The sequence below is a fragment of the Molothrus ater genome, chromosome 13 (genome assembly GCF_012460135.2).
Source record: "Molothrus ater isolate BHLD 08-10-18 breed brown headed cowbird chromosome 13, BPBGC_Mater_1.1, whole genome shotgun sequence".
NCBI lineage: Eukaryota > Metazoa > Chordata > Aves > Passeriformes > Icteridae > Molothrus > Molothrus ater.
The window spans coordinates 12,722,397-12,750,100 of NC_050490.2; the positions used below are offsets into that span (position 1 = coordinate 12,722,397).

Below are 27,704 nucleotides of genomic sequence, written 5' to 3' on the forward strand. Positions count from 1 at the left end.
ACTGGACCACTTTCATTACCTGATGTGTCTGACCCCAGACTGGTGAGTTTCTTGATAAGCCAATCCACCTCTTCAAGGACCTTGTCCACCTGACCCAGAACCAGCAGCTGAGACAGAAACCAATAACAAAACAGATTTTTGGAGGAGTTTGGCACAACAGGAACCTGCAAGCTGCTCCAAGCACAGTAGCCTTGGACTCTGCAGGTGTCACACACATGCTGTTCTGACTCACACAGACAGTGGGGGCTGCAGTCTTGGCATTCACTACGGCAAAATGGCACCGACCCTCCACTTCTATGTCCTGGGCAGAGGAGAGGAAACAAATTCTGGTTAGACTTTAATTGCTGTCACACAGTTTGCACCAGAGATGCAGTCAATTCTGACAGCACTATGAGGAAGAGCTCAGCTGCTCCTGCATCATACCTGATCTATATCTCCCAGGCAGGCGTGGATGTCTTGTGCAAGCTCCCGCAGGAGACCTACAGGGCTCTTGTAGAGAACGTGGACACTGAAGAGCAGAGACAGCAAACCCTTGCAGCAAGAAATATCCTCTGTGGGGAAGAGAAAGTGACACAGTGCCAGGTGCAGAGCTTGCCTAGCTACTTAGGAACATCAGACATCCAGTGAGGGAAAGTCTCAGATTCAGTATGGATTCAGCAGTAGGTGAAAATCCTATCAAAATACCCCAGCTACAAAAGCGAAGTTTAAAACATCAGGCATCCCTTGTAATAGTGCAAGGGGAGCTATGGCCCATTGGAGCTCTTGGGTCATAGGAAAATGGTGACCAAAAGCACTGAGGAAGTGCAATACAAACCCTGGCAAGAGTACTGTCTTTCCAGAGTATAAATCCCAATTTGGGCCTAAATAACAAGGCAGAAAAGTCAAGTATATGAGTGGCTTCCTTTCCTTCAGAAATACTAATAGTTTTAGAGATGGAGCTCCCTCTGTAAAACTTGTACTTATATCACAATGTTGTGGCAATCTGCCACAGAATGGGACCTGAATGTATCTTGACAAAGAGGTAAAACCAGGACAGACCATGTAAGGGTCTAATGTCAGACCTGACACATCACATCTAAACATGTTCCTCAAAGCTTACTTACCAAGGGCATTTTCTTTGCAAACTTTGACTGTCCAAGTCAGGAACTGAAGGAACTATTTAAGAGGAGAAAAGATACCATGACTTTGAAACAGAATACAAAACTACTACCAGTAATAAAAATCCAAGACAATGAATCATAGCAGAGGAAGATGAGTAGGGAACCCAGCTGTGCTCTGTCAAGTTCCACAAGGGACACTTAGCCTACTAACAAGTCAAAAAGTGAGACCCAGGACAGGGTAATGGCTATACATCCCCTTGGACAGAGTAACAGCTCCATTTAATTTAAGGTAAATGATGACTCCAGACTTCTGGCACAGTTAGTGCAGTTCCTAGCTTGTAAAATTGGGGCACTTTAGAAAATGACTCCTTGCATGGAAGGAACTAGGCACTCAGCCAGTTTGGACTGGACACAAGTCTGCTGGCCTTTTTTGCCTCTACTCCCATGTGGAGGCCACACCACACCTAGGCTATGTTAGGAGTCCCTGCTCAGCCAAACAAATCATTCAGGTGCCCAAAGGCAGGATCAGAATGTGCAGGAATGGGGTGGCAAGACAACTTCCTCTGAAGTGTCCTTGCAGGTGTGTGACAGGAGAGCCCTTCACAGTGTAACAGAACTGTCCCTTTGACCTGGTGTGGTGTCTAGGAGGAGCAGGGCACACATGCCAGAGCCTACAGATGCCAACCCCATCTGATAATCTCCTTCCCACACCCATGGCTATGACACCCAGCCACCATGTGAAGGCTGAGGAGTACCTGCTGTGAGGCTGGGTCCAGCAGTTTGGACAGTGTGGAGAGAACAGTGATGAGTGACTGTGTTTCCTTGGCATTGAAGTCATCTTCAGCACTGCTGAGCTGGTTCACCAGGGACCTCTGGTTAGGGGAAGGAAAACACTCCCTGAGTGTGAATATGTGTTGCATAAGCAAATAACCAGAAGCTGCAAGCAGATAAAGGGATCAGCAGCAAGGAGAATGACAAAGAGTACAAAAACAGGACTCTTCTCAAGAACAAGTGCTGATTTTTGATAGGAGTGCTTACACACAGCCTGCAGATGGTCAGTGTGACTTTTAGAATACTCAGGTAAGTTTATGCTGCACTGAAGAACCTAGAGTTCTGTAAACACACATGCACATCCACCCACCCTAAAGAAGCTTTCCTCAGGGATCAGAAACTTCTCTGAACTGCTAGTGAATCAGTGCCACAGTTGCTATCACATACTCAACCCTGTGGTCAGGCAACAGAGAGCTAGCAGTGTTTCCTGCCAGAATCCCAAATGCTTTGGAACACTTGCAGCACACAGTGGTACTCACCTGAAACTGTCGGATCTGGAAGGCAGCTTTCTCTGTGACATTAATATCCGCTTCTTCTGCGTCACCATCAGTAATATCTGGCAGAGACAGAAAGGTGCAGAAAAAAAGCTAAATGCCAAGAGCAGAATATAGGATTTATTTCCAAAAGTGGGAAAGACTGCTCACAGCTAGAGGAGGAATACAGACTGCAGAACCACGGTGAGCTGAAAAACATGTTAAAGGCAAACTTCAAATAGATGAATGCTGTGTCAGACCCCAGCTATCCTCTGCTGACAGACTGAGAGCTCTATAAAGGCAGGTAAAATATATCTCTAGAACCTGTCTCTGGTGTGAAAACCTATGCTACTAAGCCCATCTTGTTGCTGAGAAACAAGAACCAGACCCATCTCTCCCTAGTTATGGATAAAGGGACCTGCCCACACATGGGCTGGAAGCTGGAGGGTAGAAACCAGAGCAGAATGGTACCATGTGCCTACCCAGGGCCTGCAGGAACTGGGGGATCTTGGCAGAGTACAGCTGCTGCACCGTGTTGAAGATCCGCAGCAAACCTTCCAAGCACAGAAGTGAAATGCTTTTGCCTTTCTTCTTCCCTGATTCCTCAACAACGGTAGGAATTGAAGTGTACCTCCAAAGCAGAACCCTGTGGGATGGGAGATGAGATTAACTCCAGTAAAGCTGGCTGCACAGGGCAAGAACTAGATCTACTCTTAGGATCCCATTTTTAATATAACTAAACTGGAAGGTCTTTTACCTACAGAAAATGGTGGGGAAGAAATCTTTTTTAAGAAGATTTTATTTCAATGTCAGCAAAACAGCTACTGCATTCTTCCAGCAGAGCTAAATAATTTAATTCTTTCCAGGTGCCAAGGGACCTTCCAATCCCATTTCAAGTCCATCTTTTCACACTCATTTCTTCCACCCTGCTTTCCCTTTTTCTCAGACTACCCTGACCACTAGTGTCAAATCCACCAGTGACAAAAAGAGCTTTACTCGTGGCAGTTTGGTTCTGTGAAATGTCAGAATTCATTACAGGGCTCTCTATAAATAAAATCAGAAAGGTAAAGGCAGGCAAAGCAAAGTAAAGACCTGTGAGGAAAGCAAAATTGTTTGGCCCAAAGAAGACTTTTCTATTTGTAGGCAAACATAATTTTCCTGCTTCCCTAACCCCACTTCTTCCCTTTTTTGTTCCCTCTCCTTTCTTCTCATTAGTTCTGTTGCCTGCACAGATGATCTTATTCTGTTTCAATGTCCAATCACGGAAAACATGTAGCTCACATGTAGTCCTAATGACTGCAACAAAAATAGCCTCTATTATTTGGGGTGAGACACAAAACCGGCATTATGCATGGCAGGGGTAATTTGCATTTTGTGCTCTCTGCTGACTGGGCTCTGAAAAGACCCCATGCAGATATGACCTAGATTCCAAAAGACATTTACATGGTTCACATTCTTGGATTTCCAAAGGATTAGATGCATGAATGTCTTCAAGCATCTTGCAGAAGTCCTAAACAAATGATTTCTAAAGCTTGTGTCCCTCACACATCTGTTTTGTTCTGTAGCTTGAAGTGAATTTTAACTTTGCTGCATTCCAGAGGCCTCAAGAATCCAGCCTGTAATCATCTTACCTTCTCTGTGACAAAGAGTGATGAACAAGAAGTCAGAAAGAGGCTGACAATGTTTGATGGCATTTGGTTCTTCCAGGCCAAGTTATTAAAGCTGTATCACTCACTGTGGCACAGAAACTGCAGTGCCTCCACTTGATTTCTCAGAAGCACAGAAAGGCACTGACCCAACCCAGCAACAGCAACAGTATGGAACAGCTATGGACTGCATTCTCCTTTCAAAGAAGAATGAGAATCAAAAATCCCAGAAAACGCATTGCTGATGTCTCCACGTGCCACGCTGACTCACTGCGTGATTTTGCAGAGGTTCTGGAACATCTTCTCTGGATTCTGTCCGTCTGGTCCGTCCGTCTGTCCCGTCTCCTCCAGCTGCTGCACCTTCTGCAGAGCGACGCTGACGGCGTAGCGCAGGAACTCCGTGCTGGAGCGCAGCACAGCCAGGCTCTCCTCGTGGCTCTGGGCATTGTCCCTGCAGGACCAGAACTGTCAGAGAACTGGGGATGCACACAGGAAGCTCAGGAATGGCCTATGAGATCCAAAATTTAATATGCATTTGCAAATAAAAGCTCTGGCTGAACTGAGGGTGGAAAAGACCTGTTGTTTTGGTAGCTTGTAGTGAACATTTAGAGGGTAAGAGCTGCACCAGCCTTTTCAAGCACACTAACACATGGTTTGAATCAATGCTCTGCTCCACAGAGGACTGGACACCTTCTCACCTGAACAGAGCTGTGAGCAGAGTAGATACAAAACTCATGGACAGAAAGCTCCGTGCAGTTTTGTTGCTCAAGGCAGATTTGTTCTTTCCAGCTTTCTCCTTCAGGATTTCAGAGAGTTTGTTGTAACATGTAAACAGGCCTAGGACATCCTCAAACTTGTTCTTACTGCAATAAAATAGTATTGTAGAAAGTATTAATGGAGAAAATGCATTCTTGGATTTTCCCATTTGAAGCTTCAGCTGCCAAATTACACAGTGACACTGCCTAAATGATGAAACCTGTTACATCTCCCTAACAGGGTATACCTCACCCAATCCTCCTCAAGCTGCTCTTCTACAAAATGTCAGATCCCATCTCCCACAACACATGACATTCCATAGGAAAACATTCCCCAAGGCTCTGTGAATGGCTGTGCCACAAGGCACTCATGCTCAGATCACTGATTCTGTGTTGGCACTACCAATGACGCTGTACTCCAAAGAGCTGGGCAAATAATAGCACAGCTAGTGCTAGAGGGTAAGATTTAATGTTTTACCTGAAATTCCCAATGTTGAAATTGTACTCAATCAGAACCTCACAAATTCCCATCACCTGAATGGCATAGATGTTGTTTTTCACACCGACACCAGAAGACAGCGAAAAATCTGCTGATTTATCCTGAGAGGTAAAGGAAACAAGTGAAAAATCTTTTTAAAAACTGACAAGAACTCAGCATCTTCTCCCACTGAGTCAAACTGAAAATCTGATTTACCAGTTCAAAGTCTTCCAACTCGCTCTTGATCATTCGTCGTGTGACAGATTCTAACATCTCTTCAAAGTTTTGCTGAAATCCCACACCCTCCTCCTCCTCCTCCTCCTCGTCATCTTCAGCTCCTTGGCACAGACGCACAGTGCTCTTGTACCAGGCAAGGCAGTGCTGGATGCAGCAGAGCAGGTGGGCCTGGAGGAAGCAGCCACACAGTCACACTCAGCCTCTGAGCTGGAGGTCACTGGCAGCAGTGGACAGGGGCCAGACTGTTCTGGTGGGATGTACAGAGCTGTGGCTGTCTTTGTAACTGCCTTCAGTCTTGAGGATATGCCTGATTCCCAAATTGAGGGGATCAGTAATGTCACACAAAGCTGCTCAGTTCCAGCTTCAGACAGTGCTCTGTGCCTGAGCTTTTCTAGATGGGATGTAAAGACTTAACTCCCACTGCTCCCTCCACCCAGCCACCTGAGGTACTGAAGGAGATGGGAAGGGAATTTCCAAAGGGATTCTCACTCTAGCTGAAGTGTCTGTGCCCTTCCTGGGTGTGCTACTGCACACAAGCTTCCTTAGGGGAAAACAAAATGATTAATTTGAATTTGTTCCTTTGGAAATTCAACAAATCATTGGGGTTTCATCTCCAACAATTTCAAAGGAGCAAAACCAAAGGACAAATTCTTCCCCCTCCTACACACACAGACACACACACACTGCACAACTATTTTATGTGGAATTAAGTTAAAGGAGGGAAAAAACCCCATAGGGTGAACTCAGTGGAGGATAACAGAAGAACACTATTCCTAGAGCATTTTTCACACAGGTCCCCACCACCACTATGCTTGGGGAGCTCAAATAAATAGCCTGAGGCAGGGGTGAGATGCCCAGCTCTGTTGCTATTAAAAGAATTGCTCCAGGCTAGAAGAGGCTGAAGAGGCACAAGGTATTCAGCTCATGTAGGACAACTAAAATGCTAGTAACAGATGAGCTTGCAGCTGTGGCCAAACAATATAGCTCTTACCAGTGGTTCTTGCAGAAAGATTTGATCTCCCTGAGCCATAATACATCCCTCCAGTTTGAGTGGAGGCAGGAGGTCTGGCTGGGGCAGGTAATATTGCTTTATCTGTCACAGAAAACAAGAAATAAAAATAACCAGTTACTTGGTAACTGAGCCTCTTAGGATGTTTGAAAACAGAGCACAATCATCTTTGTACCCCATTCTAGAGAGCAAAACCTGGCACTGTGATAAGGGGACTGTACAAGTACATGAGCCATGTCATCTGCTCTACTGGTGATTAAAATCCCTTCTTGAGTTGCTCCTGTAGCTCAGCCAGGACACATCAGTGCCCTAAAACAAGATTAGCTGACCACTTGCTGTTGTGTTGCCTCAACAAGTGACATCACTTGCACCCCACCTGCAGTGTTACCCCTCCTTTAAACAGTGAGGATCAATAGCTGCTGCTGCCATTGAAAGTTATAGATACATAACGATGCTATAAAATTTTACACCTTTACACCAACTTACTATTAAGTGCCCTCTGTTACCCAAAAGCTGTCTTGGCTCTGTTCATGTTCTTTACCAGACCCTATACAGTCATGGGAAAGCTGGAATTAGTCAGCATGAACTCTTTGGATGATTAAAGGGAAGAAAATTACTTGTCTCAAAGAAAGCACAGCCTGTCCAATGGATTGAGGAAATGTGATTGTCTTGTTGCCATGAGCAACACTGCTGGGGGATGAGTTAATCCTCCCAGATCCTACATGGACTTGGGTATTCTCCCAATGGGAAGACAGCAACAATAATTACTGTGTCAGCACATATCCTTGGGGAACTATGGGAGGGTAACTGCTGTGCACTGCTAAGGAACAGGGAGAGCACAAAGAACTTCTCTGGGCTCACATTTTCCACAGCACCTAAGAACTGAAGGGTTGGAAAGAGCTCCAAGAGATCCTTCCTCTTCCACCCTATGGCAGGAAATGAATTTGTCTCCAGGTGTTGACCCAGTCTGCTCTCACAGTGTAGCAGGGGTTTGAACGCCTCCTTAGGGAAGTGTCACAGCACCCAAACATGCTTCCAGTGTGAGGGAAAACAACTTTCCCAATATTTAATTGTTTGCCATACTGGTGGAAGTGCAGAATTCTGCAGCCCCACCATGGAGCAGGACTTTACCTGGGACAAAAGTGTTTCCATTATAGAGCTGGCCAGCTGGGAGTTCCTGCGAAGGACATCATAAAAACCCTGGAGACAGGAAGGAAGGACAAGTTGGCTGACACAGCAGAGAAAATGAACCACAGGCATAAGAAGTTGGCATCATCAGACTGCAACGACACTCTGGCACCGCAAGGAACCATGAGGAAGTAACAAGGTGCTCAGTGTAAAACTCCATACCTGGCAAAGCAAAGGCACCACAGAAAGAAGGTATGAATCAGAAAAAGTATGAATTTCCTCACAGGGGCCCTCTCACAAGCTGTATCTCCCTAGCAGCGGTGGCATCAAGCCCAGAGTGACTTTCACTGCTATTTAACACAAGCACAAGATCCAACTTCAAACTGTGAAACCCTGCTTCAAAGGCAAAACAAGCCCGTGGGGAAACTGTAGGAGGCAACAGATCCTGCAGACTGAGAAAACTCAGTGGATGGATAAAGCAAGCACAAGTTTTCTAGCAACAGTGACGAATACACCCAGAACTTGCAGCTCATCAAAGGTCAATCCAACCCAAGATAAGAAGGAAACAAAACCTCTCTGAGTGGTACAGGGTTTTTTTCCTCAAGGTGGTATCCCATGGTTATAACACAGCCTAAGATATGCACCCAAAAATGGCCCTTTATAACAGGCCTATCACAACAGACCTAAGGACAGCCAAGTTTTTACAGAAACTTGGAAAGGAAGAGGAGAAAAGACAGATCCCTGATGCAGTCTCTAAGGAAGTTTCTCCATACTCTCCAGACAGGGTTCTTTGGAGCCCATAATTAACTCTCAACAGCTCCACATCTGCCCAGTGCCTGTTATACCACTCCTCCTCACAGGGCATCAAACATCCTTCCCATTCCCTAGGCCCTACCACAGCAAGACAGACTTTGACATATTTTTGCTCTTAAACAATGCATGAGCTGAAGAAGATACATCAACGTGTCTTTGGGTGCATAACGGTCAAAAAAACAGCAACAGAAGGAGTGAAAACATGTTACACATGTCCCATGAAGAACAAAACTGAGCTGAAAGGCTGTTTTTCACAGTAACATGGCTGTTATTTACCTGAGGCTAGAGAAGAATCAGACCACAGAAGAGCTTGTGGCTGTTTAAGAGACAGAAGAAACCATGTTTACCTCATATAACATGAGTCGAACGTCTGCTTGCTGGCTCAAACATCGCCTCAGGCTGCCCAGGATTTCTAGGCAGAAGGCCTCATTAGCTGCAGAATTATAGCAGGCATGAACATCTGCCTGGACCTGAGAAGGAACATTAGTCACGTTATACTGGTTACAATATTGCAACACAGGAGCAAGGTGATAAGGGTCTGGCCGCTGAACAATCACTGAGATAGTCCTTGTGCTGCCAGGCTCCTCATCACTGTCATGGAGCAGTGGGAATGCTCCCCAGAGCACTGGTGCTGTGACAGTGGCTCTGAGAAGCAACATCTCTAGGCCAGCTTCTCTTTGCACATTGCACTTCCTAAAGCTTTCCTTACAGGAAGGAAATCCTTGCTGGATTTCCAGGACTAATCCTTACTAAAGCTGTATTTCCATTCTGGGGGAACACTTCCCTTTTGAGTTGTTTCAAACAGTGGATATTAGACACCAGCCTGTCTCACATGGGACTGCAGAACAGCACTTACCTGAGTGGCACCAATGGCCTGGCTGCACTGGGAAGAGGACAGGCTGCCCAGAACCTTAAAATTTCTTAGCAGGAGCAAAAAGCCAGCAACTGCAGCTTTACGAGCATCGAGCTGCCTGGGAATTGGGACAGGAAAGAGGGTTATGTAAGGAAATGTGGAGGCAAGAAGCTCAGAAGCACATAAAATATCAACTCAGCAATGAAAAAAAGGCCACAAATACAGAGTGACTGGGCCCTGTACAACTATATTTCCCAAAAGGGCAGTACAGTCCCAAACAGTCAAGAGCTGGGCAGTTTGCTGGAAGTCCCCTGCTCTACATTCTCACAATATTCAATCTCCTTTCTGTCTTACAATGCTCACACTCAGGAAAAGCCCAGGCCAAGACCTAAGTATTAAATATCCTTTGAAAGCTGGGAGAGTGTCACAGACCTCAGAGTTGGAAAATTCCTAATAAAAACCTGGTGTTTTGCTTTATTCACAGAAACACCAAGTCTTTCTCAAGACCAAGTCCCTTGCTTTGAAAAATAATCCTAAATTTTGAATTCTATATTCATAACCATGCAGCCACTGGCCCACAAAATCCAGTCTACCACAGCAGGAGGGTTTGCTCCAAGCCTGACCAAGACAACACCTTGTAAGAGATCAGAGGGAACATGGCAGCTCAGCATTTTGATCAGTGGCTCCTTCCAGACCCTCCCTGGATGTATTTAGCTGTGGAATTGGTTTTAATTTTGCCTATGTATTTGGAGTTCCCAACAGCTTTCTGAACTTGCAAATCCCATTCATTCAGATGGGGGCTGGGATTTTTGTTACCATTCAGTGGAGCTGTGACTGTACCACAATTCCAGGCTAAAGGGACAGGAGATGTCACTATCCAGTTATGGGAAGAACACTGAAAGAAGACAGCCCAAAATAAAAAATACTTCTGCTCCAAAACCATAAACGAGTTGTAGAAATTTTTTCAAAGAATCCTCTCCCCAGCTTACCTGGAAAAGATAGCTTTTTGGAGAACAAGTATCAGGGAGTCCCTCACTGACATGCTGACTTTGAGCAGAGGCTGGAAAGGAAAATAACCTTTGGAGAGAAAAGCACTAAGGCATGCCAAGCCCTTGGGGCATATGAGCTCATCTTCCTCAGGCCCATCTGGCCCTGAATTTCCAGTACTGTCATCAGTACAGTAGGAAGACCAAAACATTTTAAAATAGACAAGAAAACCCATAGAGCTGTGGCAGTGAGACACCTTAGCAGGTCAGTGAGGACACAGTGCAAGGGCTTAGGAAAATAACTTAAGAAAATATCCCCAGGTTGGACAAAACAGATGAAAGCTAAAACACCAGGGCAGTATCTCAGCCCAGGCAAAGAGGAACGCTGACATGGAGCTTGGAAGGAGAAAAATCAATGTGACAGCTACAGCTGTTCAGCTAAACACTGTGGACTTAGTTTTCTACAGGGTGCAGCATCTGGGCATCTTCCAGATGAAAGGTCAGCACAGAGCAGTTTTGGTACTGTGCCAGACCACACCATATGCTTTTTGCTAGAGGGCACATGCAAATCCATGCTTGAAGAACAGTTCCATGCTACACCAAACAACCCACAGCAGAGAATGAAGGCTTATTTCATGAGGAGGGTTATCAGATCATGCATGTAATTGTGGCCCAGAGCTGTCACTGGAACTGAAGTAGCAAGGAGACCCATGGAGAAATGCAAAGTTTTACCTGTACTGCCCGGAGAAGCCCTTGCACTGTGTCAATGGGCAAAAAGGACAAATTGTCAAAGGTCTCTGTGACTTTGGAGGATGAAGTCTGAAGCACAAGAGGAGCAGACACAACAATATTGGACAGCAAGTCTGAAAAATAAAAGGACAAAAAGAACAGCTGATGCCAAGGGGCCAGAAAAGCCTCAGCAGAAGATGTCTGTAGAGCTAACAATTACAGACTAATCAAAGACCTTCCATGACACAGAGAGGTCACTGACAAACCGAGTCTGCTGCAGACACCAAGCACTAAAAATGCTCCCAGCCCAGCTGAACAGCCTCACCCCAGCAGAGGGCACTGAGATGCAAGGGAAGAGGCTGCAGCACTGACATCCCAGGAGCCCCAGTGGCTCCCAAGCCCAAGGATGAGGAGAAGGCAAGGCTGGGAACGTGGAACAGGCAACTGACTGATGATTCTGATTTTCTGTGCGTCAGCTGTTCCATGGCAACTGCCTGCAAACATATTTTTCACCTGTGATGAATACAAGGCAATCTGATGCAGCTGATACCTCAGTCAGAGGAAAAGGAACAACTAATTTTCTAGGCTTCAGGTCACTTCAGCAGGTGCTTCAGAAACCAAATCACATCCTGGGCTGCATCAAAAGCAGCTTGGCCAGCAGGCTGAGGGAGGGAATTCTCTCCTTCTACTCCACTTTGGTGAGAGCCCCCTTGGAGTACTGTGTCCAGCTCTGGGGTCCTCAGCACAAGCAGGACAGAGACCTGCTGGAGCAGGTCCAGAGGGGCACAAAAATGTTCAGAGTGCTGAAGCACTTCTGCTGTTGAGATGAGCTGAGAATTGGGGTTGGTCAGTCTGGAGAAGCCAACTTTGGGGAGACCTTGTTGTAGCCTTTTGGTACTCAAATGGGGTTTATAAGATGGGGACAGACTTTTTATCAGTAGCTTTGTGATAAGAATAGGGCTAATAGTTTTAAACTAAAAGAAGGTAGATTCAAAGTGGATATAAACAAGAAATTTTTTACAGTGAAGGTGGTGAAACATTGGCACAGGTTGCCCAGAGAGGTGGTGGATGTCCCATCCCTGGAAACATTCAAGGTTAGGTTGTATGAGGCTCTGAGTAACCGGGTCTAATGGAAGATCTTCATGCTCATTACATGGCAGTGGACTAGATGATCTTCAAAGGTCCCATCCAACCCAAACCCAATTCTGTGATTCTATAATGAGTTTTGAGGAGCTGTGTTGAGACTGTCCACAGAGCAGAGCACATTTCTCTCTTTCTGTTACCTATGAAGTGGCTGACAGGAGATGCTGCTTTTGTGAGGACTCTGTTCAGGACCTGCTCAAGAATATCACTTCTGATGGGCTCATGAACCTGAATGAGGAAGAACAATAAATAAAAATCAAAACCATTAAGATATTCCTGTACTTCACAGTACAGGCATTGTACAGTACAAAGCAAATCCAGATCTGACAGGTAAGTAAGGATGGTCACCAGAAGTCCCCTTTCAGCTAAATCCACACAGATTGATTCAGATTTCATCCCAGGACAATCAGAACCAGCACATCAAGGCACACACAGTACACTCAGAACACAACGGTTCCAATCATCTATGGGATCAAAATTTACCAGTTTGGTGAAGATGAATGGGTTTCAATCCCACCTTGTCAGATTTTATTTGTACCCCTGAATTTCTCTACCATCTCTACCTCTGCAGTTTCTTGGAAACTGTAATACAGTTTATAATACTAGAGATTACACAAATATCATGACAGCTGGAACAGATTAGAATTAGATCTTCATGAGGATGGCTGGAAAGGGTCAAATAGGAGACAAAATCTAGTATTGTTTGCAAAACATTCACAATGGATATAGCAGGCAAGGTTTTGACACCATTTACCAGGATAGAATAAGAACAGAGTTGTTTTCCTCCCACCAAAAAAAAAAAACCTTCTCCAAAACCTACATTACCTTAAACGTTTCCAGCAGGATACTTGCTCCCAGTCTGCAAGCTTGCTGGGCTGGCATTTTTGAAAGGCCATAAGTGTTATCAGCAGCTTTTCCTCCAAAGGGCTTTTTTGGTTCATAGGATTCCATTAGGCTGAAGCCAAGATCCACCAGGCCCTGAGTAACATGGTCCCAACCAAATGCACTGAGGAAAACATGAAATAGATGAGGAAAGAAATTACTTAGTCATAGGAAAGTTTGGATTAGAACTGAGGTAAAATCTTCTGCCGTCATTCCAGGGTCCAAAGCAGCAGTGAGAGACACTTGATGACATCAGGGAAGATGACAGCCCTCACAACCCTGTGAGTGTCCTTAGGCTGAGGGACAGGTGCTCAGCACATCTCTGCTGTCCTGGTTCTCCATCAGAATTCCTTTCCAGCCCAAAGGGTCCCTCACCACTGGGAACGACATGCCCTCAGGTCTGACCTGAACATTACAGCAGGCTACAGTTGGGATGCACAGGTACCCCACTGATGTCAAGATCTTCAAGTTGGAGAAAAAGAGAAGAGGAATGCCTCCCATCAAACTAAAGGACAACTGGTGACAGACCAGAGCTATCCCACAGGATGTTTAAAGGACTAAGTAGTAAACCAGATTAAACAGTGAACCTACTCCTCATCCCTTGATCAGAACACAAACTACAGCCAGCAGCATGACTCACACTGCAGATTAGGCCCTGATCAGTTTAGTCCTTTGTACCACCAGAGCCTGAGATTTGAGGTAGAAGGAGCAGATTTATACCGCCGCATGTTTGTTTGTTTTTTTTTTTTAATTCGCTAATATAAAACTGGGATAAAACCTTTGGATTTTGACACTGATCCCTACCAGCACATGGTCAGAAGTATTTAGCATCCCAGAGTGTTTTAACAAAGCTGAAACTCTCCCCACTTCTAAAGCCCATTGAATGTTCTGCAGCACGTGGCAGCAACTCACCTATTTTTCACCACTTCCAGAATGACAGCAGTTATATCATATTGTTGAGGAAACAAATCCTGCAGAAACTTGGAGGCCTGAAGGAACTGCAGGTCCTTACAGCTTCTTGTGATTGATGTTTTCAAGAAATCAAATATCTGGAACATAAAATCATTACGTGTGAGGAAATGATCTTTGAAATGGGACCTGTATAGTCTTGGGTATGTTCCAGTAAGAGTACCAGCCAAACACAAGTTCCACTAGAGCCTGCCAAAAATCTTAACTCACTTCTTTGTCAGGACAAATACACCAGTCTCATTAAGTGCTTCAAGGAGGGTGACTTGCTGCCAGATGCTCTTCATGTGGCCATCACAGAGCCAAAACATTAGAAAAATAGACTGCTTTTCTTCTCATCCTACAATACCAACCCACAGGAATCACTGCTCTGGAAAATTGTGATATTGCTCTGGGGTCTTTTACAGTGCTCAGTAAAGTACAGCATACCAATGATCTAATTGCCTACCCACGAGCATCCTGAAACCATTTTAAGCCTAATTCTGATGGGACTCTGACCTCACTATGCTTCCTTTCCTTTACAGGGAGTGCAGAGTGCATCCCCATGGAAGCCCTCTGCAAGCTTATCAAGCACATACCTGCTCTTGCAGTCTGTGTTTTACAGCAACTGACAGCAGAAGAGCCACGCTGAAGGGACACAGGGCTCTACCAGGGTCCTTCTGTTGCTCAGTCTAGGAAATAGCAAGGAGCAGTGAGAAAACCTGTTATCTTTACTGAAACACCCTGGAAATTCAGGCAGCCATCAGGCACATGTCTCTTCAAACATATCACAGCACTTGCTAAAGAGAACATGACTGCAATCATAAAAATTAAATCCCTTGTCCAGATAATAAATTAAGTTTTTAAACCAGAACAGTGGCTGCTCCATCTTTGCCATACCTTCAGGTGTCTAATTAGCTCTTCACCCAGGTCCTGGTCCAGGTTGATGACAGAAACAATGTGGAGGATAACGGTGCCTTCCACGTGGCGGAGCTGGTCCAGGGGCATTGTAGCCACCTCAAGGTCCACTGACCTGTAAGTTTTACTAGAAAGTAACAAGCCATCCCAAGCCAGAAATCATTCCTTATGGATGAAGAAGGATGTTCTTGTACAAGGTTTAAGTGTTCAAATTCAAGGAGCCCTGGGCAGGAGCAGTGTGACTACAAATACCCAGGTAGTAAAGAGAGGGGTGACAGAGCAAGAACTTACTCTGGAACCCTCTGTTCTTCCTTCTGTCTCTTATCCAGCTGATTGAAAAAACTGATGATTCCTTCCAAAACAGTCTTCTTACTGCCCTGCAAGGCAGGACATTACATGAAGCCATTGCAGGGCCTGCAGTATCCCAGATAACAATACTCAGTTCCCACACCTGTCACAAATCTCAGGGTAGCCTTCATTTCCCTCCATAAATTGCTAAGGCGGGTGAGCACTCCTCTATGGCTCATTTCCAGATTTCCAGTTTTCATACTTCTTTTGACTGCACTTATTTCTTTTGACTGCATTACAGAATAGCTGGAAGAAACTCAAGCTCTCAGGTATCCTGATTGTCTTTTTTTTTTTTTTTGAAGCTGTTATTAATTAGAAAGGATCCTTTATGTTTTAATCAATTGGGAAGGCTTTCAAATTCCTAACCTTAAATCTAACAATACATTTTGGACCCAAATGACCCTCTATAACACACATATAATTTGTCTTTGGATCATTTTGGCATTAACTTGGTCACAAATGAAGCAAGGAAAAGAGCCAGATCACCCTGTTAAAGGGCAGAGATGTCCCTGGCAGTCTCTGCTCTGGAGAAGAGCACAGTAGATGACACATTCCCAGTACAAGTCAGACTACAACCCAGTAGACAATCATAGTGCATGAGCTTTTATTGTAGCATGCAGATCACAGAGAGTGAGCAAAACCACACTGAAAAAAAACCAACCCTCTCTGCTGTCTGCTAGCTCTATGCTCATCCCTTATTTCCCAAAGGTTTGCTTATGTTCCCACAAGGAAGACCAAGATCCTATCTTTCTCTGAGCAGTCAGCTTCTTCAGTCTAGAGGGAGTTAGAGGAAACAAAACCTACTGATGTTCTGTTGTGTCCCTACACATGGGGACACAACATTTGGGAACAATCAGCATCCCTGCCAAAATCCAGACTACAGATGACTCTGGACATTTTCTTTCTGTTGGACTAAACCTGGGGGAAATCTAGCTCCTCTGAGCTTTTACCTTTGCAGAAAGCAGTAGCAGCTGATAGACCAGAGGGGGAATTTCCTGCAGGTCTAATTTGGAGAACATCCTAAGGACCTTTTCCACCACAAACTGCAGCTCCTCTCCTGATAGTGGAATATCCCTGTTGAATCAAAGATTTTTTTTTTCATACATTTATTTGCCAAGGCTCACTCACACATGGAATAAAAACCACGATGCCATGTCCAGAGGTGTTTTGTATCCAAACGGATCTGGTGTGGATGCTCACTGACCAACCATCCATGGTGCTTTGCCTGGTATGGTCAGACCTCCTATTTGTATTTGCCCCAAACTGTTTATAAAATAGGACACAGACAGAACCATGGCACAAGTTGATGTTGAAGAGAAAAAGAATTACCTGAACATGTTGGCAAGATGTATTACACACCGAGGATCCCACCTAGCAAAACAAAGATATGTTGGAAGATTGAGAGCAAGCTGGATTATTATTTAGCTCTTCCCTCCTACACAATTATTCAATGTCACTATTTCCCTGTTACATTCTGATACTAAAATTAGAAGGCAGATTTCTACCAGAAATCATCAGCAGCAATCCAACCACCCACATCTCCTTAGTTCTGAACTGCCCCTTTAATAACAAATGCCTGAAAAGGAATAAAAACAAGCACTTCCTGAGACCAGTTCATGCAGCAGTCTCACAAGATCTGGGAACAGGCTGTTCCTTTGCTTTCCCAGCTAAAGAAGACACTGTCACAGAGGGCACAGATTCAAGGATGACAGGACACACAGCCCATGGGCATGCCTTTTTCCAAGCACAATGTGAAACACAGTATTTTGCCATGTATCCAAGACCTGCCAGACATACATACTTGCTGGAGCAGAGGGTATTTATCAGCTGTTTCTTAAACTCTTCCCCATTCAGTTCACCTGAAAAAGCAAAAGTCTTAGGAGCTGATTGCAGAGGAAGGGAGGACAAGCTGCAGAGAAGGAGCTGATAGGGGTTACCTTTCCCATAAGCCAGGTTCTCCTTTGAACTGGCCAGTGCTGTGAGAACAGTGGAAAACAGCTCCAAGGATTTCCCATTGGTCAGGCTGCCTCCTTTAATGACATCCACAAACAGGCTGGCAAGCTCTGCTAATGCATGGCCTGGCAGCTGGCGGGCCTGGGAGAGCATACAACAGGAGAGAGCCTGAGGCACTACACAGAATTCCACATACACATCCAAACTGTCACCAAAACCCAGCAGAAGACAGAATTTCTTACAGGGAAATGCTCCCTTTAAGGGAAAATTCAGCCCTGAGATCTCTGTTTTGTACTGTTCTTTACAGAACAGAGCAATAAATCAAGATTATGTGATTATAGGTTTAGAGTTTTGAGCCTAAGATTAAATATCTAAAGATAATCAAGTTCACACACTGAGCCAATTGCAATACAAGCTAATTTAGTCTAGGGAAGATCCATGGAAAGGATACAACTAATTTTCCTCAGTGGCTTAGTGAAGTATCTCAATTTACATATTAAATTATACTCAGCAGAGCCCAGGAAAGCCAGCCCAAAGGAGCTTTACCTCCAGCATCAGCAGTCCTATGATTTCAGACACCTTGCCCAAATGCAGGTCACCTGACTCCACTAGTGGGACGCAGTGCTTGTAAACCTGGAGTCTCCTGAGGACACCACTTCTCTGGGAACAGGGGGAGCCTTACAGCAAGCAAAAGAGGGACAAAAGAGTGGGGAGAAAAGTTATGCAAGTAACACGTTGCTAAACGACAGGAAATCCGCAGGGATAAACTGTCACCTGGCTGCAACTTCCTATTTTACCTATCTGACAAAGTAAAAAAAAAAAAAAAAAAAAAAAAAACCAAAACAAAAACCCCAGAGAACAGGAAACAAGGTGTTGGATAAAATAGTCGGCCACCGTGTTACCACATCCTGTGGTTCACTCAACTTGCACCCGGAGACCAGGAAGTGTCAAAACGTTGAGAAGAACCAGCTGGGCAATTGGCTCTCCCCTGGCCAGCTCAGTGCTCCTGCAAGGGCTCTCAAAAGCAAATTGCACTTACCACGGGCTCCTCACAACTCCAGTACAGTTTGCTATCTCCCCGCATGTATTCTGGATGTCGTGCTTGCTTGTGAGAGCCCTGACCAGCGGGTTTCTTACCAGAAGTGACAATTCCCTGTGCTGCTGAGCACCCACCGGCTCCCACCAGGGCTGGGCCCGCAGCCCCCCGAGCGCAGCGCACACATCACCCACCTTTGAAGATCCCTCTCAGCAGAGCCGCCGTCTCCCTGCCCTTCAGGGCCTGCCTGGTCACCATGTCGCCCAGCTGCAAGACAAGGGGACGCTGTGAGCCCCCACCAGCCCGCGGCGCATCCCCGCTCGGCCCGCGGGCACCGCGCACCCACCTCGCCCTCCGGGAGGCTCTGCAGGGCCTCCTGCAGCCGCTCGGGGCCCTCCTCGGCCGCCAGCGACAGGATGCGCTGCGCCATGGGGCCGGGAAACACCGGGACCGCCGGGCCGCGGCTCCGGGCCCCGAAATTCCCGCCCGGAAGTGCCCGCGCGTCACCCGGGGAACAGCGCCCGCCCCCGGCGCGCTGCCCGCGGGGCCACGGGTTCGAGTACCGCGCGGGGAGTCTCGCAGTGTCACAGCGTGGGTCGGGCTGGGAGGGAGCGCCCTGCGTCACCTGGTCCGGCCTGTCTGCTCAAGCAGGGTCGTCCTGCGTGTGAAAAATGCGTATTTTATGATTATATGATTAGCTTTTCGCAAATATTAAAATGAATATTATATGTGTTGTGTTAGAAAGTGATGCTGTATTAATTCTCTTAAGTAGTGTGTTAAATATAGTTTTAGGATGCTATGTAGGATACTTTTTTTCCTAAAGAATGGACTCGCACTGAGATAGCAGTCACAGGACACCTAAATCTCTCAGAGTAATAGGATTTATTGTTCCATTATCAGCAGAAATGAACTTCCCACCTCGCTCAGGTAGGACAACGCCATTAGGATTAAGAGGAAGAAGCCGATGATGACCAGACAGAATCCTGTGTTTGAATGGAATTTATGCCTTATGTATGAAGTGTATGAATATGCAACAAGCTATTGTTTTTAAGGGTTAATCCTCTGTTAACGAGTGTCCTTTCTCGGGCTTATGCTGGCCAGAAAAAGGTACCCGGACATCCGTAACTCTTTGTCTTTATTGTCTCATATTGTCCTAATTCAAATCGTCCAAATTATTATTACTCTAATTGTATTCCTATTTTTATAACCATTTTATTACTATTAAACTTTTTAAAACTTTAAGAACAAGTGATTGGCGTTTTTCACACACCCACGTGGGGTTTGAGTAAACCCCTTAATTCCGGGGGACATGCGGGGTGGCCTTGAGCGTACCAGGAGGTGTAGCCTGCCTTTAAGCAGCAGGATTTGGCCAAAGGATCCCAAGCCAGCACAGCGTGGGATATTTCACAAGCTCCGTGCTCACGTGGAGCTGGACTTGATGGTGCTGAGGGTCTGACATGGGGCTGTGGGCAGGGGGACAACCAGACCTGGAAGAGAGGTGCACTTAGGGCTCTGTCACACTACATCAGGGTGGGTCCCCCTTGAGACCCCTTCACCCAGGACACTCGCTTCATGATGCCAGGGGTTGTACATGAGTCTGCAAAACCATTTCACCGTGCTGACCGTGCTGGCTGGGATGCCCAGGTGCCCCAGGGATCATAGGTTCTCTCTGGCACCCCAACAGAGCATTATTGGGTCTATTTGGGGAACCCCATGCTGATGATGTACCCCTGTTATGCACTATTTTGCACGGAGCTGCACACAAAGGTCCAACGTGCTGTAGGAGGGAGCTGAGCCTTGCACCAGGGCTATGAGAAGGGGATGGGAGGGTTGGGGGTCTCCTCAGAAGAGCAGAGCACAGTGCCTCAGGCCACAGTGGCATTGCTCAGCCTTTTGGCACAGGTCTGAGTTTTCCCTCAGCAGCACCCCAGCCTTTCATCTGGAGTCTCGTGCCTTCCTCCTCCTCCTCCTCCCTCCCTCACATTGGGGTCTCACCTCCACTTGCAGGACAGCCCTATGTGGAAACCAAATCCGTAAATCCCAGGGGCATTACAAAACATGCCTTGTGTAAGCCCCTTCAGCCCTGCTCTGGTTCTTAGCCCAGCCCTGCCGCCTCCCCAAAATCCCCACCATGGTAAGAGCCTGGCCAAGCTCCTCTCCTGGGCTTGAGCACAGCTCCATCCTCTCCACATCTTCACGCAGCTCCCACAACCCTTGACCCAAAGAATCAAGGCTGCAAGGGCTCTCCTGCCCTGTGTAGCTTCAGCATGCTGGGGCATCCCAGAAAAGCCATTTTGCCATCCTGCTGCACCCACATGTGGACTGAGCTTTGTTTCTCCCACATCCCAGGGCTCCCCTCCCTTATGGGTCTGTGGCATCTCCAGTTCCCAGAGCTCCGAGCAGTCAATCATCACTCGAGGGCATTGTAGAAATTTTGCCGGCGTCTCTTTTTTATAAAAACTGAAAGGGGCCTTGTATGGATGCTGGTTTGGGAGGCCCCATAGGGGAGGAACTGGAGAGCCCCAGGAGCATCCTCTGCCACAGACCCATCCCCGCAGCCAGACCCTGCCCACACAGCCGAATTCACAGCAGGACCTTGCCAGGGTTTTTGGGGCAGGAGCTGGGGAACAGACCTGTCCTGCTCACCCCAGGGAGCAGGCCGGGATGGCAGGCTGCCCACCCCCTGCCTCTGCCCCTGCCCCGTGCTAATGAGCGAGTTACACAACAAGGAGCTTTTATACTTTGTTAATCGGGTCCGGCATCCAGCCCGCCTCCCCACGCACGCTCCCGCTGGCCGTGGAGCCCCAGCTCCCTCCTTCCCTCTCCTCAGCTGCCTTTTGTAATGTTTTAATGGGGTTTCTTTCCTGGGCTGGGCTGACTTAATTGTAAAGCTGCAGTGAGTTGATGCCTTGTGACGGTCTAATCCCAACCCGGTGACTCTACAAAGCTTTCGTCCAGCTCCCTCGCTGCTCCACTCCGGCCTCGCCACCCCTGCTCCCACCTCAGCTCTGTGCACTCACCTGCTCAGGACACTTCAGCTCTTCCTGGTGAGTACCCAGGACATTTTTCAACTGAAAGAACTGCGTTGAAGACCATCAATCTCACTCAACCTGGCACCTCTAGAGCTTGAATTGGTTTTGATGCCTATCCCTTCCCCAGGAGGTGGAGGGAAAGAGGATAGCCCTGGGAAATGGGTGAGCTGGAGCCAAGCATCCCTCACACAGCCAGGGCTTGGGGCTGGTGCTACAGCCAGGCAGGGGTAGGTGCTGGAGGCAGGATGAAGGCAGCCCTTGTCCTCGTGGATGGGAACAAGGTGTTTCACCCAGACTGCATTGGAAAGATGCTGAGAGGTTTATAGTCCAGCCTTGCAGCTGGTGGAGCAGTGAGACTTGAGAGTTTGGGAAATACTTTGGGGATGAGTATTTATTTTGGTAATATTATTTATTTTGGTAGTAGAAATAAAAGGATGAGCTGGCTGCCTGGCCAAAGTTGGATGCTGACCTCTGCCAATGTGAAGGTGGTCTGAGACCACCTGGGTGAGGGTAGGCTGAGATGTCCCCAGCCCAAAGAGGGAAGGCAGACTGAGAAAAACATGTGAAGGTATCAGATGATCAATACACAGATTTTTAAGCTGCTTTTGCAAACATCCCTGGTGTTTCTCCAGGCTGCTCAGCCTCCTTGGGCAGGCAGAGATGCAGGTAGTAGGTGATGGGGCTGAGGAGGATTGGGGGTGTCCTCTGGACACCCACTTCTGCCCCTATTTGTGCAAGATGTCAGGGAATGGGGCATAAGGGAGGCCGTGGACACCATTTGGATCCATGCTGATTCCTCCTTCCCTCTGCCAGTGTCTTGCTGCTGACAGAAGACAGAGGACAACATGTCTGCAGTTGTGAGTACTGTCCCCACACTGCCCCATCCTCTGCGCCCTGACCATGCCCTCCCTGCAGCGCTGGCATGGGGTGCACAGGCTGCACCTCACTCCACAGTCTGTCCCTATTCCACTGCACCCCCTGGGGTGCCCGTGTGGAGCCTCTCCCCTTCCCCAGAGCTCCCAGTTGGGGCAGGGAGCTGAGGGGGCTGTCTGGGGAGCCCCCACAGCCTCTCCTCCCCGCAGACGGGCACGTTCCGGATCGTGTCGGAGGAGGAGCAGGCGCTGCGCTCCAAGCTGGAGCGCCTCACCACCAAGGACCACGGGCCCGTCTTCGGGAGGTGCGAGAAGATCCCCCCACACACCCTGCAGAAGGTGAGGCAGCTGTGGGGAACGGGGGGAAGGTGCAGCTCCTGCTCCTCAGGGGCCAGAGGAGGCTCTCTGCTGTCTCTTGCACTGGGGGGGATGCACTTACCAAAATGTCTCCAGGCTGGGGATTGAGTGACCCTGCCCTCCCTATGCTGGGATGCTGCAAGGAGCTTTACTGTCCTCCCCCAGTTTTTGGGTGCCTCCATGATCCCCCAGTGTTCACAGGGGTCTGAGGATGAGGGAAGAGCTGAGAATGTTGACTCCATGTTTCAGTAGGCTTGATGTATTATTTTATGATATATATTATATTAAAATTATACTAAAAGAATAGAAGAAAGGATTTCATCAGAAGGCTGGCTAAGAATAGAAAAAGAAGGAATTATAACAAAGGCTTGTCTCTTGGACTGAGAGTCTGAGTTAGCTGTGATTAGTTATTAGAAACAACTGCATGAGATTAATTACAGATTTACTTGTTGCATTCTACAGCAGCAGATAATTATTGTTTACATTTTGTTTTTGAGGTTTCTCAGCTTCTCAGGAGGAAAAATTCTAAGGAAAGGACTTTTCATAAAAGATGTCTGTGACACCCCCGGGGTGTTTCAGCATGCGTGCCCATCACTGGGTGTCCTCTCTGCTCCCCCCCAGGCAAAGGACGAGCTGAACGAGACGGAGGAGAAGCGGGAGGTGGCGGTGAAGGCGCTGCGGGAGCTGGTGCAGGAGCGGGCGGGCGGCGAGGACGTTTGCCAGAAGGTGGCCGAGAAGGTGCAGGAGAGGGACGACTCCTTCCTGCTCCGCTTCATCCGCGCTCGCAAGTTCGATGTGCACAGAGCCTATGACCTGCTGAAAGGTGGGGAGGGCACAGAGCCTATGGCCTGCTGAAAGGTGGGGAGGGCACAGAGCCTATGACCTGCTGAAAGGTGGGGAGGGCACAGAGCCTATGGTCTGCTGAAAGGTGGGGAGGCCTCCTGGGCTGTGATGCTGGGTGGGAGTGAGGGTACACATCCCCCAGCAGCTCCCTGTCCTGTGCTGGTGGCTCCTTGCCCAGACTGGGCTGTGCTGGCAGAGCAGGACCCTGACAGGGGAAGGGAATGAAGAGAGGGGGTAAATAGAAAAAGTCAGGGTTTGAAGAGAGGGGATGAATAGAATAATAGGATTGAGGGGCTTGAAAGGAGCTGGGATGAGGAAGGAGATAAATGAGGGTGACACCAGGCATCCTGCAGCACCAGGACAGTCCCATTCCTTGCAAATTTACCCAAACAAAATGGAAAAAAACCTCACATTTGGTGATGCTTTTGTTCGTGCAGCCAACCCAGCTGGCTTGGGCTGCATCCCCTTGAGACCCCCATGCCCTGTACATGCCCTACACTCCCCCCTCTGTACCCCTGTAAGGAGCCAGTTCTGCACCCTCCTGATGCTGCTGTGCATGGTGCCTGGGGGTCTTTTCACCCCTGGGGCATCCCTGGGGACAGGTTGGGGTGCTTGTGGCACCCTCTCCTCACACTGAGAGTGACCCATAGGGATGGAGGGGGAGCAGAAGGGCAGCCCAGAGGGTGGCTGCTGACTGGAACCTGCCTGGCTCCAGCTCTGGTCTTCTTTGTGTCAGCTTGGGGGATAATGAGTTGTAATTATCAGTGCTGGCTCTCAGACGAGCTGTTTTGTTTGCCAGCATTTTCCCAGGATGAAATTCCTTGTTTTGTGCCCGCAGGGTGCCAAGAGAGGGTATATGGGGGGTTTCACCCAAAGAGAGAGGAAGGGGAGAAGGGAAATGAAGGGGGAAATTTCTTTATCTACTTGTTAAGGTGTTGCAGAGAAAGCAGGTGTGGGAAGCTCCTGGCAAGGGGAGGGATTGCACCAAGCATGCTGCGTCTGCTGCTAAGCTTCTCTTTCCCCTTTTGCTGGAGGAGACCTGATCCATGTGGACCACAGGCAGAGCTTTCCACAGCTCTCAGGCTCTGACATCTCACCATCACCAGCCCATCCCGTCTCTGGCAGCTCTCCCAGCCTCCTGAGGCTGGGCAAGCAGCCAGTTTTCCCAATTTTTGCCTCTGCAGGCTACGTGAACTTTCGGCAGCAGTACCCCGAGCTGTTTGACAACCTGAGCCCCGAGGCCGTGCGCAGCACCATCGAGGCCGGCTACCCCGGCATCCTGGCCAGCAGGGACAAGTACGGCCGCGTGGTGATGCTCTTCAACATCGAGAACTGGGACTACGAGGAGATCACCTTCGATGAGGTGAGCCCAGCTCAGAGGCTGCTCACAGCTGCGGTCCTGCTTATGGGCTTGTCCTGCTCGGCACTGTGAGCACAGCATCCTTACACACACACACACTGTGAGCACAGCATCCTTACACACACACACACACACACACACACACACTGTGAGCACAGCATCCTTACACACACACACACACACACACACACACACTGTGAGCACAGCATCCTTACACACACAAACACACACACACACACACACACACACACACACTCTCTCTGAGCACAGCATCCTTACACACACACTGTGAGCACAGCATCCTTACACACACATGTGACTGTGAGCACAGCATCCTTACACACACACACACTGAGCACAGCATCCTTACACACACACACTGAGCACAGCATCCTTACACACACACACTGTGAGCACAGCATCCTTACACACACACACACACACACACACACACACACACACACTCACTGAGCACAGCATCCTTACACACACACACACACACACACGTGCATCTGACCAGCTATACAGGTGGAAGTTAATCTGTTACCCTTTGAATTGATCCTTTGAGGGAGCCTGGGAGAGCATGGTTCACCTCAAAGGATGCAGTGCAAGATGCCAAATTCAGGCTGTGCATCCCCCAGCCCGTGTAACAGGGGTTGAAGAAAGGCAACCACAGCATTAAATCAGGGCCAGAGGAGGAAACTGAGGCATAGGGAATGGGGGGCATGGGAAGGGCTTCTTGACAAAGAGGTTCCAAGCATGAACCTCACAGCTTCTCACAGCTTCCTTTTCTGCTCAGCTCTGAATCTGGTCTCAGTGTATCACTGATCCACATCTGATGCTCATGACTTGAAAAGAATGTGGTCACCCTTTCCTTGCTCTGAAATCTGGGTGCTGGCTGTGACAAGCAGGCTGGAGTCCAACAGACCCTGGATAACACTCCATGGGACTCCTCCTGAGTACCTCCTAGGGTCTGTTGCAGGTGAGACCTCATCCAAGACCCTGCCTTCTCTCCTCCCCATTAGATTCTTCGTGCCTATTGTATTATCTTGGAGAAGCTGCTGGAGAACGAAGAGACCCAGATCAATGGGTTCTGCATCATTGAGAACTTCAAGGGCTTCACCATGCAGCAGGCATCAGGGATCAAACCCTCCGAGCTCAAGAAGATGGTGGACATGCTGCAGGTGAGGTGGCAAAGTCTGCACCCAGCAGTGGCAGAGGGGACCCTGGGGAAGCAGGGAGCTCAGAGGCAGGCCTAGCAGGGTTTGGGATCGCCACCATGCTGGAACAATGAGAAAGCATTGTGGAGAGGCTGTTCCCCGCCACCCTCTCCCTGCCTTGCCAGCTAATTGGCTTAACCCTGCAAAATTTTCCCCACCCCATCTCCCTGCCTTCTCATATGCCTGACCAGAAGCAGTGCTACCACTCCTTGCAGCATCCTAGGGCATGGCCTGGAGGGCTTTCCTCATGAGCCTCTCAGCCCAGCCTGGTCCAGGCTGGATGGAAACACAGGCACTCCAGGATTTCTGCCCTTGGACCAAATGCCAAAGACACTCAGCTCCTCCCAGGGAAGGTCCTTCTCATGGGTGGGAGCAGTGAGCTGTCTGGGAGGTTCTTCAGCTCCCTGGTACTCCTGAGGTGAGGATGGTTGATCCTCTGGGTCAGAAGAGAGAAGGGGACATGGAGCAAGGAGAGCTGTGCCAGTGCTGGTGTATCCATTGCTGCCTGCTCAGATCTGGGTAAGATCTGAGCAAAGGTAAGATCACCATCTGTAACCATCTGTGTCTGGGTTTGGGATGCCAGGACTCCTTCCCAGCGCGGTTCAAGGCCGTCCACTTCATCCACCAGCCTTGGTACTTCACCACCACCTACAACGTGGTCAAACCCTTCCTGAAGAGCAAACTGCTGGAGAGGGTGAGTGTGGGAAAGGGACCTGCAGGCAAAGGCACCTCCTTGGGTGAAACAGAGCAGTTGGGAAGAGCTGTCCTGTTCCTCTGCTGAGGGTCACTCCCATCTCCCCCAGGTCTTTGTGCACGGCGAGGAGCTGGAATCCTTCTACCAGGAGATCGATGCTGACATCTTGCCAGCAGACTTTGGTGGCAACCTGCCCAAGTACGATGGCAAAGCAACTGCAGAGAAGCTCTTTGGGCCTCGCATCGAGTCTGAGGACACAGCTCTCTAAAGCAGGAGCCTGCTGCTCTCCCCTGCACCACAGCACCAGAGGTGGCCCTCTAACCCCACCACCTCCCTCCTGTAATGCTGGTTGAGTGACTGCTCGTGCTGAAGCAGCCTGGGTGTGTTGCTCCATGCCTGTCCCTCCTGTCCCCACTCCAGGCAGAGGGCTGTCCCTCCCTGGCACAGCATCCTTCCCTCTGGAGCTGGTGGAGAAAGGAGGCCACCAGCCCTCTCCCACAGCCTTTCCTGGAGCTGCGAGGGGAGGACAGGAGAGTGTCTGCTCTGGGAAGGGAGGGCTACAGTGAGGGGGAAATAAAGTGTTTAAAGCAGAGCTCTGGTGCCTCATGGTGAGGAACAGGGGCACAGCTTTTTGGGTGCTGGCTGTATCGGTGGTTCTAAGGAGATCAGGAGTGCCAGTGTTTGGCAGGAGACCCCAGTCCCCTCATCACTGACTGCATTTTGGCACCAGGACAAAGGCATTGCCCTTCTCCATCCTCCCTGCATTCCAGATCAAGTCCTTTTCTTGCCTGAGAAAGGGCCCCCAGTTCTTCCTTATCTGCTCTAAGTAGGGAAGAGAAAACAGATGCAAACAAAAATCCAACCAGGGTCCCAGGTGGAACTGTCTCTGCCCAATTCCTGCTTGGGCAGGGAGGAGAACAGAACCTGCAGGAGCCATTGGGACTGGGAGATGGATTTCAATCACAAAACAATTGAAAGACAAGCAGCATGTACCCTCCTAAATTCTTCAAAAGCCTCAGCGCAGTTGTTTCTCCTAGCATTGCACTGTGAAAGGGAGCTCATT

At 48.3% G+C, this 27,704-nt stretch overlaps 2 protein-coding genes across 2 annotated transcripts in view; one reads left to right on the forward strand and one right to left on the reverse strand.

Annotated features, from left to right (window-relative positions):
- FANCI (FA complementation group I) overlaps nt 1-18,693 on the reverse strand; it is a 23,419-nt gene extending 4,726 nt beyond the window's left edge. The window contains exons 1-30 of the mRNA XM_036389592.2: nt 18,610-18,693; nt 18,458-18,530; nt 17,774-17,904; nt 17,212-17,368; nt 17,076-17,133; nt 16,604-16,645; nt 16,225-16,348; nt 15,218-15,303; nt 14,909-15,041; nt 14,608-14,700; nt 13,976-14,112; nt 13,007-13,187; nt 12,322-12,409; nt 11,042-11,172; nt 10,313-10,383; nt 9,327-9,441; nt 8,818-8,940; nt 7,661-7,729; nt 6,512-6,613; nt 5,500-5,688; nt 5,284-5,405; nt 4,749-4,913; nt 4,322-4,501; nt 2,887-3,050; nt 2,411-2,487; nt 1,856-1,972; nt 1,104-1,155; nt 424-551; nt 233-301; nt 20-107 (exon numbers count right to left, since the gene is read on the reverse strand). Coding sequence (XP_036245485.1) covers nt 20-107; nt 233-301; nt 424-551; nt 1,104-1,155; nt 1,856-1,972; nt 2,411-2,487; nt 2,887-3,050; nt 4,322-4,501; nt 4,749-4,913; nt 5,284-5,405; nt 5,500-5,688; nt 6,512-6,613; nt 7,661-7,729; nt 8,818-8,940; nt 9,327-9,441; nt 10,313-10,383; nt 11,042-11,172; nt 12,322-12,409; nt 13,007-13,187; nt 13,976-14,112; nt 14,608-14,700; nt 14,909-15,041; nt 15,218-15,303; nt 16,225-16,348; nt 16,604-16,645; nt 17,076-17,133; nt 17,212-17,368; nt 17,774-17,904; nt 18,458-18,530; nt 18,610-18,693 — 3,349 coding nt within the window. The remainder of the gene's footprint in view (nt 1-19; nt 108-232; nt 302-423; nt 552-1,103; nt 1,156-1,855; nt 1,973-2,410; nt 2,488-2,886; nt 3,051-4,321; nt 4,502-4,748; nt 4,914-5,283; nt 5,406-5,499; nt 5,689-6,511; nt 6,614-7,660; nt 7,730-8,817; nt 8,941-9,326; nt 9,442-10,312; nt 10,384-11,041; nt 11,173-12,321; nt 12,410-13,006; nt 13,188-13,975; nt 14,113-14,607; nt 14,701-14,908; nt 15,042-15,217; nt 15,304-16,224; nt 16,349-16,603; nt 16,646-17,075; nt 17,134-17,211; nt 17,369-17,773; nt 17,905-18,457; nt 18,531-18,609) is intronic.
- A 2,451-nt stretch (nt 18,694-21,144) lies between these two features.
- RLBP1 (retinaldehyde binding protein 1) lies at nt 21,145-27,233 on the forward strand. Its single transcript, XM_036389728.1, has 8 exons — nt 21,145-21,310; nt 22,109-22,152; nt 22,378-22,506; nt 23,146-23,347; nt 24,552-24,730; nt 25,753-25,911; nt 26,531-26,641; nt 26,751-27,233. The coding sequence occupies exons 2-8, from the start codon at nt 22,141-22,143 to the stop codon at nt 26,907-26,909; spliced, it is 951 nt and encodes a 316-aa protein (XP_036245621.1). The 5' UTR covers nt 21,145-21,310; nt 22,109-22,140; the 3' UTR covers nt 26,910-27,233.
- The last annotated feature ends 471 nt before the right edge of the window (nt 27,234-27,704 follow it).

Bases quoted from the DNA above. Each gene is read 5' to 3' on its own strand.
- RLBP1 (XM_036389728.1), top strand. The intron at 22,507-23,145 runs GTGAGGCAGCTG...GCTCCCCCCCAG, and splicing joins CCCCACACACCCTGCAGAAG to GCAAAGGACGAGCTGAACGA. The intron at 23,348-24,551 runs GTGGGGAGGGCA...TTGCCTCTGCAG, and splicing joins AGCCTATGACCTGCTGAAAG to GCTACGTGAACTTTCGGCAG.